The following is a 12,196-nucleotide window of genomic DNA, read 5'->3' as shown; positions in this document are numbered from 1 at the left end:
TACTACTACTACAACGCTCAGGCACAAATTCTACTTCACTCTGGCCTCTGCATTTTCTTCAGCCTGATTACATTTTCGCTGCAGCTAATGTAGGAAGAAAATGATTTACTGTCAACTGCTTTCGAGCCATTTTTGTTCACAACTGAACACAGAACTTAGCTACTGCACTGAATGCATTTTAGTTGTGAGATAACTTCCTTTGTAATAGAAAATGAAATAGAGTGCTTACCGTATCTGTGTTCTCTTCACTTCAGCTGTTTCAGTAAACACAATGATTGGAATTGCTAGGTTAAAAAAGCAGTTTTTAAAAGAATCAAAACTGAATCCTCCAACGACTTTTATCAGCTCGAGTGCCACCTGAAATGAAACACACGTGAAGAAAAAATATCACTTTCAAGTTCAAGTCCGGCAGCGTTTACAAGAAATTCATAATTTTACCCATGCTGTATCCCGTGTTGCCCATATTGTACCATATTTTTTATTTTATTTATTTATTTATCATTCACACATTGGTTTTGATATTTTGTTATTCACAGAACATAGGTAAATAAACTAGAGAATTTTTTCTTTCTCAGGAACATTCACTAAGAGAAAGATATTTTTTTCTTCTAAACATTGCAATGTTCATGCTCCCTCTGGAAACAATGCTGGTGCTCCGATATCAACAAGTGACATATTGTTAGAGGCATATTGTTGCAGAGAGGGAGCATACAAAAGTTGAGAAATATATTGCCCAGTTCATTTATGACCCTGGATGGGTCTACAATATGGTTTACAAACTATAACACTGTACTGACAAAGGTAATGTAAACTTTGCAGGGTGTTCTGTGACACTAATATATACATCTTGAGTATTATGCACCGTTGTTCTGTGATACCCAACAGTAACCAATCCTGTGCCCCAATAAACACTTAATTTCTACATAGTACTACCAACAGTTAAAATTGCAGTGTAGGCCATCTGCTTTGCAGATTATGTATTTTCTTCTTAAAATAACATGTAAACTAAATTTGCTACATATGTTCACAAAAGGAATTAAAGGCAGACATATTAGCAAAGTGGTCAAGTACCCCACAAGATCAATTTAAACACTTTGCTGACACTACACATTAAACAAGACCTGTCCTAGCTGACTATGATGAACCTTACATTCTATTGGCCTTTTTATAGTATGTCAAAACTCCTGTACATCTTACCCTGTATACAAATGTCAGCTTGCACACAGAACGAACAACATAGTAGTATATTATAGTAGTAATTCACGAGAACAAATCGTAATTTTTGTGATTTATAAATTAATACGCTGTGTGTAGGGTTTCACTTATTATAATAAATAATTTCGTCAACTTTGTGGTCATGACAATGACATCTCTTAAAACAATGAGACACCCTAAAAACACCTTATTAACTTAGTGTTCCAAATGTGTTGTCCAACTTAATGAGTGAACTAATTCCTAATTTTAAAATCAATCTAATCACATTTGAACCCTTTAGGAAGATATTTCATTCTTACCAATCCAGACACAGCTGCAGTGGATGTTGCTATGGCAGGGATGATCTTTCCAGCAATTCTTTTGGTCTTTAGTCTGTCTGCTGCCTCTATGTTGTACATCCTGGCTCGCAGGTTGGAGGCTGCTGTTATAAAGTCTATGTGTCCATTTTTGTCATCATCTTTCTCAAAGGAGACTGGCGTCATCTGGAGGTGATCTGTTGCGCATGAGGGGGTAAATATAGACTTCAATATTTCAGACATTTACACCAGTTGCTTGACAGGATAAAACCACATTTATATATATATATATATATATATATATTATATATATATTATATATATATATATATATAACATACATATCATCAAAAATCAAAATATCATCAAAAACAAGCTCAATTGAAATGAAATCTGGTGGTTGTGGTGGCTATGGAAGAAGCCTGGATTCTCAGTCACTCCTCAAACCATTCTCACATTGTCTTGTTTTGAAAGAATCAACTGGAAAGCATTGTTGGGTGGATTTGACTGGCAATGATGCTTAAGTAACACTACCACATTTGTTTGGCCTTCAAGAATAATGAAGGGACCCAGGGTATACCAGGAGAACATGCCCCAGACCAGGGTATACCAGGAGAACATACCCCACACCAGGGCATTGCCAAATACAATAGTACACAGGTCCTAATAAAGTTACCAGGCTGTGTTTATACACTGTATACGTGTATATTAAAAATGTAAAATACAAATCCACAAAGCATGACAAATCTTTACTGCAAGTGTCTAATAAGGAAATGCTTTATTCAAAACAATGTCTGTACCTTTTGTGACTGCAGCCCCGGCAATGGCTTCTTCCAGCTGACTGATGGCTTCCCTCTCTTCTTCGCTACTCACTGCCAGCTTGGTCTGATCAGGCTTCTTTGCACTTTCGTCTGTTTCAATCTTCTGTTGGAAAAGTTTTTTAAAAAGCATTTCGCAAAAGCTTTTCAATCCCTCTCCAATAAAATTAGACATCCTCCAGATCACTGCCCTGTCTTAAGTCTATTTGGTATTTGAATCCACTTCTTAACCCTTTTTTAGTTTCAGGAAAATGTCTACAGTTCCATGTACTGACAACCTCCTACCTTTTTCAATACAAAATGCCATAATTCACATTGAAATTAGGAAACGGGGATATGTACGTACTTTGTATGAAAATTGTTCTCAACGCTATAAGCAACTACTAAGCTCAAAAATATATATTTTCAAAACATGTATTTTTATTTTAAAACATTTGCAGCCTATTTAAATGATTTTACTAGATGCAGCTGCTCTAACTTTATATTCATCCAGCTGGGCTTTTCTCCCTGGGGGAATTTATTAACATTACTACACTCAAATAAATAATACCATGAGAGCAGGTCTGTGAGAAATCAAGTTTTTAAATTGTGGTGGATTAAAGAGTAAGTAGCGGGGTTCCGACAAACATAGTGTTACACGTCCCCATGTGTTGCTACACCTGTTTAAATAACATAACTGTAATTTTCCTTTTCATTGTTAATATCCAGACATCTGCTTAGACTTAAAACTTTAAAGTTGTTTCAAAGCTTTTTTCAAAATGGCTGCTCTTGTGCACTGGGGTTTGAGATCTGTCCTCTAAATCATTGCAGGAAATAAAACATAACATGTGCTCTGATGCTTTTTTGTTCCGTACCACATCATGGATCATTATTGCTGTTTTCCTTGTTTGACAGTGTGGGCAATAATCCAGCACTAGAGCGGACGTTTTGAAAAGAGCTTTGAAACAACTTTAAAGTTATAAGTGTAAAAAAGTTCTCATGATGTCAATGAAAAGGAAAATTACAGGTATGTTATTTAACTAGGTGTAGCAACACATGGGGACGTGCAACACTATATTTTTTGGAACCCATCTTACTCTAAGATCCATCACGTTTTAATTAAAACAGGCCCCATTATCTGGTATAACACCAGGCTAAATAAATCTGTTTGTGCGCCTAGCTAGTAGGTATTCTTGCATTTCCTTGGACAACATGCCTATAGTGGCTATTCTTATGAATCTCTTGTGCATATATTTCGGTTCCAGCAATGGTACCTGGAAAGAGTGGTGTATCACTGAATGTTGCACCTGTTTTGTAGTCTGCAGTCTTGTATGCAGAAACCAGGGTCGTAGGAACCAGTACGGCTGTGGCCATGCCAGTTTTTATCCATTTAAAAAAAATGTGTGTTTTTTTTTAATTTTATTTACATTGTTATATTAAAACTAAACCAATAATAATAATAATAATAATAATAATAATAATAATAATAATAATAATAATAATAATAATATTACTGAATCTATCAAATGCACATATTCCAATACATTGTTACATTAACACTACTGTTCCAAGGATTGGTGTCACAAACGGGAAATCCATATTATATAAATAATGATAAATTATGATAAATTAAAGCCTATACATACTTTATTTACACTTATTCGTTCTCTGAATATTAAAAAAAAAAAAAAATTAAAAATTTTAAAAACAGTAGACTTCTAAAAAGTAGTCACAGGGATGTAAGGGCTAAATAAATGTCAGTTGCCATATGGAGCGTTCTGTTTATTATGAATGTTTGCTTATTACTGCCATCAGTAACTCCATCCACAGTAATTTCTGAATGTGTTCATTTCAAATGGTGAAGCATTGAACATGTTTTTGTGGTACGGCAGTTTTGTTTGGCATAATAATTTACATGCCATGGTTTTCTCGTCCGGTTCCTCGAAATAATTCCAAACAAGGCTTTGCTTCATTTCTTTGTTTAGAGGTGCCATTTTATTAAATATAAATAACAAACTTCAGAAAAAAATGCTTGTCAATAATTCTATTACACCGTAGAGTTGATACCACACGACACCCACTACAATATGAACACTGAGTGCACCAATGAAGCGCCAGATCAACAGACAATAAAACCCACCCCAGTGTCAATCTTTCTGTTGCACTAATTAGAAAAGCTACTTAGGAGGTAATTGCCAAACCCCTTCCTTTTTATAATATCCGCCCTTACTCTGGCTCAACACGACGGACTGACTATGATAATAAATTACTAAAATTAATACATTAAAAAATATGCATTTGGTCTAAATTTGCCATGTCACTGATTATACCGTGTAACAAATTATTTATTTATTTATTTTTGTTCCTGGGTAGTAAGTGTTATTTCCTAATTGCTTATGCCTCAAAAGTATAGAAAATGGCTATTATTCCCCACAAACTTTGCTTTTGTGACCAGGACAGTGATATTTCAAAATATCACTATTTCCAATGGGAAAACGGGCAAATGTGTGTCTTTTCGTTCACATAAAGTCAGAAAAAAACAACATATGAATCCAAATTAACATGTATTTATACTAAAGTAATACAAAAATGACTACAAAAGATTTAGAAGTGAGTAGTTTTGAGATTTATGATTATACTGTAAATTTACAGTATAATCGTAAATCTTGAAAAACTACTCACTTCTAAATCTTTTGTAGTCATCTTTTAGCAAATGTGTTCCAAATTGCACTGAAAGGAACATTTCATGACAGTATGTTATAAATTTGTTGAGGTGAGGAGGGGTGTGATGCAATGCCCGCCCGGCCCCTATAATTTGTGATTTGGATTGTTGTTTGTTTTGGATCGGCAGGGAGGGGGTTAAAGTCTGCAGGGTGGATCTTTGAGTAAAAGAGTAAGTGTGAGGAATGCATGGAATGTGTCTGGACTAATGAGGTGTTAATTAATCGATTAGTCCAGGCACCTGTATAAAAGGAGAGTGTTAGTTGGTGAGTGTTTGTGAGAATGAGAGGACCTGTTTGGTAGCAGTGAGTGAGAGTGTGTTAGCAGTGTTTTTGTTAGTTGTTTATTAGTTATTGTTTAGATTGTTTTGTGTGTCTTTATTTGGCCACTGTGCCCTTTTGTTTTGTGTGTTGATTATTACTTAATTAAAATTATTTTATTTGCTGCATTTTCCAACTCTGAGTCTCCTAACTTCGACTACCCTGCCACAAGGGGTCACATGGAACCTTTTGTGTATCTTGAAGAATTTAGTGAACCAGTCAAGGTACAAAGCTAAATCTGCCCCCGTTAATTACTAATTAATTAATTGTATTCACTGTTAAATAAAACCAAAATCCTACAAGCAGAAACACCTTTTAACCCACAGGTAAAACGAAGGATGAAAGCTCCACCCAGTCAACATATTTTCAGGCATCAAATGTTCCAAAAATCACAAATCATTTTGGATTCCAAACAGGTAATCATGATTGTAAAGCAGAAAATAATTCAAGTAAGAAAGAAAGACAAAAACAGTAAATGAATATGTTTTGTTATATAACACTCTACTTCATCAGTTTAAACATCTCTTAACTGATAATTATCACAACTTTGTCTACTTTTTTTTTTTTTTTTTTTTACAGATGCTCTTTTTTAAACAAACTGTCCAAAAAAAAAAGATCAGAGTCCGAGGTGTAATAAACATTGAAATTATTAACACCTTTAAATTATAAAATCATATATGAATACCTACTTTTTCAGAAGGCTTGTATTCTGGGATCTTTACATCTGAAACTATATGAAAGATGCTTTCATGTGACAAGTCCTGTTGAAGAAATAAGCCAATTAGAGCCAGGGTGTCTTTGGGAATCAGAAAGGCACTTATAGGAATCAAAAAAAAAAGGCTTAACTATGTAACAGTATAAAACAAATGTCATGATCAAGAAAATGTAACTGTTAATACCCAAATGCTCTGTAGAGCATTAAGCCACTACTAATAAAGTCCACATTGTTCTCATGTGAAATTCAAATCAGGAATTTACCAGAATCCCCAGTGAAACTGAACATAAGATAAAAAGACCTGATACTTATTTTAAATATTTTCAACAGTATTATCAGTTAATATATGTTTTTCAGATAATTAATTAGATAACACCTGATGGGATACAAGGGTTACTTCACTTGAACTAATATTCAGATAAAAACAGCAATATATGCAAAATCCTACCTTTTCTGTGTATGAGATGTTATAAACTGCTGCAAAAAGTCTTGCTGCGCTCACAATAAAATTAAAGTGCCTTGATAAAACAAAAAGGTTCACAGGTTTCATTAAATGTTAATACTACAAACCAGAAATGAAATTCATTGACTTCTTTAGTACGTGGTACTTTCTTTAAAGCTTGGCATGAAATGTACTTAAGAAACAAGCATTTTGGTGACATTCTCTCAATAAGTAATGTACAGTACAGGACAAGTGGTAATGCTGCTATGTCATGTTAAGGGTCATTCAGGGTGACAAGGTCATAACTGTAAAATTACCGTTTTAGAGAACAAATAGTATACAAAGGCAAGGATTGTCCTCCTTTCATATCAATGGGATATGTGACATCACAGCCACGTTTCTCTTTAATCCAAATATTGTTGCGTTGTTTTTAATTTCACATTAACTTATAGTCATTTATAAGGCATGGAGATATCCCACAAAGACACACACCCTGTTGTGCTACATTGCCTAATCTAGTTGCAACAAAATTCAAGCTGTGACAGGTGAATGTTAGAAGTGGATGTGATATTGCTTATATTAATCAGCTACTTACAATGCATCGGTCATGTCAAACAATATTGGAGAAGGTGGTCTTTTTGGAGATTGCCAAAATAAACCTGTTAATAAAAAAAAAGGATATACTACATATTTTTAAAATCCTATTAACCTAATATTTTGTGTAGACAAACATTATTTTTTTATTTGTATTTTTCTACAGACGGAACCATGTGAAGGAGTTACTACTGAGTTTGTTAACAAAGTGCAGGAGTCCATTGAGCATTTAGGTTCAAAATTATACATTGAGTTTCCCCAAACATCTTGTGAGTGCAAATGAAAAACATAACCGATGCTTTCTACTGCAAGCATTAACTGACACAGCGATTAGCCACATGCAAATATATTCCACTGTCCATAATAGTGGTGCTAATTAATGACAGGAGAATTCCAATGGTAAGAATCTGTGAGAAAATGTTTTTATCACTAATATGTCAAAAGCTACCACTGTTAAAACCTAAAAAAAAATCCTTATTTATCTTTTAAAAAGGTCATCATACCAACAAACATTTTTTCTCTACGACTTTTTTTCTTTCATATAGGTTTTTATGTAGTGCATTTACTTACTCCCATCTTTTAGCCTTGTATCAAGAGGAAATGAATGCAGCAGTTGTACAGCCTGAAATTCAAGTTAGAGGATATTTAGATTCTGTAATATCCCATGTAGGGGATAAAACAATATTCCTAGCAAACACTTTTCTGACAAATATCAATGCATATTAAATTCCTTACAGCATTAGATTAGGAGACAGCTTACCTTTCTTTTAAAATATTTTTCAAATTTCAATCTTGCCAGTGTAACACAATGTGACCAGTGTGTAGGTCTTCTACTGAGTAATTTAACAACTTGAAAAGATCCTTCCAAACTCTCTCTGGCCTGCATTCTCTGGAAAAATAATTCAGAAATACAGGTATGAAATATCAGTTCTCTTAGCTAATGTATTCTTGTTTATTTGCTATTTCTACATAACTTTCTATTGCAGTCATCTCATCATCATCATCATCATCATCATCGGTATTCCCATGCATATACAGTACAAATGTGGTATTTTATATATCCACTGGTGCAGAATGTTTCACGGTCTTACAATGGTCCCCTGTGGTGACACCACTATGCTTGAAGGAAACTTCCCAAGATTTGTCACATGGTACTGTCGATTAAGAACAACATTTTTATTATTATTATTATTATTATTATTATTTATTCAATTTTACGGCTCCATGCCACATGTAAGGGTACACGTAGACGCCCTTCTGGGAAAATTGGGGGGGAGGGGGGGGGGATCTATACTGGTTGGGTTATAAATATTCCCACACGTGACCGCAGGGCTTTCTCCCTACACACCATGCTACGTCCCTCTTTAAGAGACTACAAGTTGGTAGCAGAACACATATGTTGTTTCTGTGTTAGGGCAGAATAAACATTTATCCATTTCAGGGCTACAGTACCCATTAACTAATAAACCAACAATGAAGTGGCAATGACGTCATACTTTATTTAATAGAAGCAGCAAAGGTACAACATAACCAAGCTATAGAAACACTAATTCCAGACAGCTCTATATAGCCCCTCCTCCCCCTCCCCCCGGTTAGAGGTAACATATTACCACTGCATATGTATTCTTACCTGCAACACCTCCTCTGCAGATGAATAGATATGCCAAAACGTGTTGTAGAGTGAAGGCTTGTGTGTAAAAGAACTTTCAAACTAAAAAGAAAGAAAAGGTCACTGTAGATTAACTTTTAAAATGCATTTTCCCTGAAGAATGTAACAAAGCAACAGGGATGAGGATTACCTTATCTCTAGCCCACTGTATTGTGTGTTCAATGACTGCTGGAAAAGATTTCAATGTACAGAAAGGAATTTCTTCTTCCGGAGGATCTCTCTTCAGAAAAATGAGTGTAATTAAGAGATTATAAGGAACACCCATGGCTACACTTGCATTACAATATGTCTCTACTGAAAGTTTATTGCATCAAGGATATAGAGCATCATTTTTATTTGTGAACCAGAACTTGCATAAAATGAACTCTATGTTCAATAACATAGTAAAACAAATATAAAATTCTATCAAATTTAGACAAACATTTACTAAGGAAAGGGCCTTCATAGGGTAACCACTATTTTGAGAACATTAACATGTGGTAAAGCATGTTTAAATGAAGTTTAAATTTTTTCTGAATATATACTTCAGTGTTATATACACAGACTGCAGAATCAATAGAAGTATCATGACTTATACATCATGACTTAACTGACCAGTGCCTTAGCTATAGCTTTCACTAGTCTAACAAATCACAAGTCATAACTCGTGATTGTTTATGACACTCTAAAACGCTAATAAATGCCCATGCCAAGTTAAATCACAATTGGATGACAAGTTCTTTAGATATATCAAATACAAATTCAAGAGTGACGTAAGTACGTACATACAGACAAGCACACCCATTAGATCCTGCACACTTACATGGCTGTTGTAGGATTCTGTCAGATTTGGCACAATGATTTCAGTGTGTCCTTTTGTTCCCATAGTCCCAGAGTCCAGCAGAGGCCTCTGGTTAGATACACTCCGGCTATACAGTTAAAAAAACTAAATCTTGTCATACAGCAACATTGGGCAAGCTAGTTACCTTTCTTTTTGTTGTAGTCGTTTTTTAATTGGTAACTTAATATCTGGTTAAGTGGGTTTTACTTTTTGTTCACTACATGCTAAGTTAACATGCATCTTGTTTATTTTCAGCTCTGTAACATTAACGCTAAAATAATGGTGGTAAATGCTTTGTGACTATAGACCAGTGTGTTCTTTTAAGCGAAGTTCCTGTTCCTTTAGGCACAGCATTTACAATGGAGAAAATTCTGTTTCACCACAAGGTTGTTCACTAAGCTGAAGTTTTCTCTTAGGAGATATTCCTATAAGCAGATATTACTGTAGAAATAAAAAAATGTTTAATGTGTTCTCCAGCAAGGACATTCCATTAAAATGGTACATCTGTAACACTGCTAAGGTCATCAATATCAGACAAAGAGCAAAGCCAAGAATTTAGTGCGTGACAGGTGATATCCTATTACATAGTCATCAAAAGTCTTTGGCTTGCCAGAAGTCTCTTATTAGTGATTTAACCAAAGTAAAAAAAGACCCATTTTTACTGAATGGACTAGGAGCATGTAAGCCACTGTTTCAAAAGTCTGGTCTTGAGGCCGATTTCACTACACACATTGGCCACTAAAAAGAAAGCAGCAACTGGTGTAAATTAAAGTGATTACTGTTGTGCGCCTTCAATTGCTACAAAACTCAAATGTGTAGTTTTGTAGGTAACATGTTATAGTAAATTTATTTTTATTTTAAAACACGACTGGTACTACACTAAGTTCAATAAAACTGTTTTCAAATGGTGTTGCACTTCCTTGATCCTTTCCCCAGCCCTTCTGTGGCTTATTTGCAACCACTTGTTTCCCCTATTGACTGACTTGATTTAAGCCAGTATAAGCTTTGACATAGAAGACACCGCTGAGGTGAAATTACAGATTTCCTGAGTGTAACAAATTGAAAAAAAGAGACCTTTCTTTGACCTAATCTTATACCACATTTCCTAAAATAATGCTTCTATTGTGGTAGAACAGATCCATGAAAATATAGCAAAGTAATTCCAGCCCCACAACTTCATCAAGTCATTATTGTTCCTCAACATCCATGCAAAGCAAGTTTGTTTTGAAATAATCGATTACGTGTAGTACCTGTCAACATATCGCCGGGCTTCCACGTTATCTAATGCCGTTACAACGACATCTAGTCTGGTGTAAAACTCATCATTATAAATATTTTCAGTGGCTGGACACACTTTATTAAGGTGGGCATCAATCTTTATCTGTGGGTTGATTTCCAAGGTTGCAGCCGCAGCTGTACAGCTTTTTGGTTTCTGTTAAAACACACATGCAAAAAACAGCACAAGTAAAGCAAGTTTTTTCATTCATTAGCAAGCTATCTGCTGCTGTTTTTCTATTTAACTTTAATTGCATCAAGAAAAAATACAGTTGCAAATACTTCAACAAAGATGTAACATGTATGGTCACAGGAAATGTATATTATAAAATACACAACTGTTGATGTCAAGTTAGTAAGTGTTACATTCAAAATAACCTGCATCTAACACTGTTCATGTAAACATACTGCTCAGGGTTATTTGGGAGATAATATATCTGTGGTTTCCCACAAACCATCTTCAGCACCAAGGTTGGGTAACCACTGGTCTATATAGCCAATGTTTTGTTGAAGAACAAAATATTACACAAAGGGGAAAAGGACACTCAGTTTATTACCTTTACACTAATGCCTTGGTGTTGTTTTTTTTTTAGTTTGTTTTTTAAGCAACAAGTGTAAGCGAAAAGGAACATTTGCTAAATAAAACAATAAAATAATTTTAAAACAGTATAAAACTGTTACTAGATGCAAGTATGATGTTCTTACTACATTTACATCCTTTTAATTATTTTATTCCTTTCATAAAATTTGCCTTGCATTCATTGCTAAAAGGGGCCTATGCTTTCCATTTACTAAAGCAGAAGAAGTTTCAATAATAGAATATGTGGCACAGCAGGGTAGTTCACTAGCCTTTCACAATTTCAATGAGTTGAATGTGCCTCAAGTCACAAGTGATAAGAGTTAGGTGGTCGTAACTTAGCCTGCAGTAGACATTAGCTATTCTCGTGATCTACTGCAGCCAGTACAATTGTCCCTTACCTTTCAAATGCACTAAATTTGGAAGCACCAAAAATGTGAACCAGAAAGCGTATAACGGTTTAGAAAATTGCTAAAAATCCCACAATACATCAAGTAACTTTATCACAGTATTCTGTATGATACAAAACAGTTACCACTTAATTACTATTATTTATTTTTTTTTTATAATTTTACAGTGAAACATGACAATTATAAAAATAAAACAACTGTAGTAAAAATACAGAATTCAGGCTGTAGATCAACAAATAGCTTCTTAAGTGTTTTTCTTAAGTTTTTGTAAAATGAAATCTCCTGTTTCAGAAAGCGCACTGTCAAATCCTGGTTTCTGCCATTGAAAATATATACAGCCATTTA

The 12,196-nt window shown here is 34.5% G+C and overlaps 1 protein-coding gene across 2 annotated transcripts in view; it reads right to left on the bottom strand.

Moving 5' to 3' along the window:
* LOC121294765 (ubiquitin-like modifier-activating enzyme 6) overlaps window positions 1-12,196 on the bottom strand; it is a 31,992-nt gene that overhangs the window by 4,284 nt on the left and 15,512 nt on the right. Inside the window, exons 19-30 of one of the 2 annotated variants that reach the window (XM_041218845.1) lie at window positions 10,840-11,021; window positions 9,572-9,677; window positions 8,900-8,989; window positions 8,731-8,811; window positions 7,861-7,989; window positions 7,671-7,722; window positions 7,102-7,165; window positions 6,513-6,582; window positions 6,039-6,110; window positions 2,312-2,435; window positions 1,515-1,708; window positions 230-357 (exon numbers count right to left, since the gene is read on the bottom strand). In XM_041218845.1, the coding sequence (XP_041074779.1) occupies window positions 230-357; window positions 1,515-1,708; window positions 2,312-2,435; window positions 6,039-6,110; window positions 6,513-6,582; window positions 7,102-7,165; window positions 7,671-7,722; window positions 7,861-7,989; window positions 8,731-8,811; window positions 8,900-8,989; window positions 9,572-9,677; window positions 10,840-11,021 (1,292 nt within the window). The remainder of the gene's footprint in view (window positions 1-229; window positions 358-1,514; window positions 1,709-2,311; window positions 2,436-6,038; window positions 6,111-6,512; window positions 6,583-7,101; window positions 7,166-7,670; window positions 7,723-7,860; window positions 7,990-8,730; window positions 8,812-8,899; window positions 8,990-9,571; window positions 9,678-10,839; window positions 11,022-12,196) is intronic. The other variant, XM_041218851.1, reaches the window with a different exon arrangement.

The sequence above is a fragment of the Polyodon spathula genome, chromosome 2 (assembly GCF_017654505.1).
Source record: "Polyodon spathula isolate WHYD16114869_AA chromosome 2, ASM1765450v1, whole genome shotgun sequence".
Taxonomy (NCBI): domain Eukaryota; kingdom Metazoa; phylum Chordata; class Actinopteri; order Acipenseriformes; family Polyodontidae; genus Polyodon; species Polyodon spathula.
Note: the sequence above shows the minus strand (reverse complement) of the source record. Positions and strands in the feature narration are given on the sequence as shown.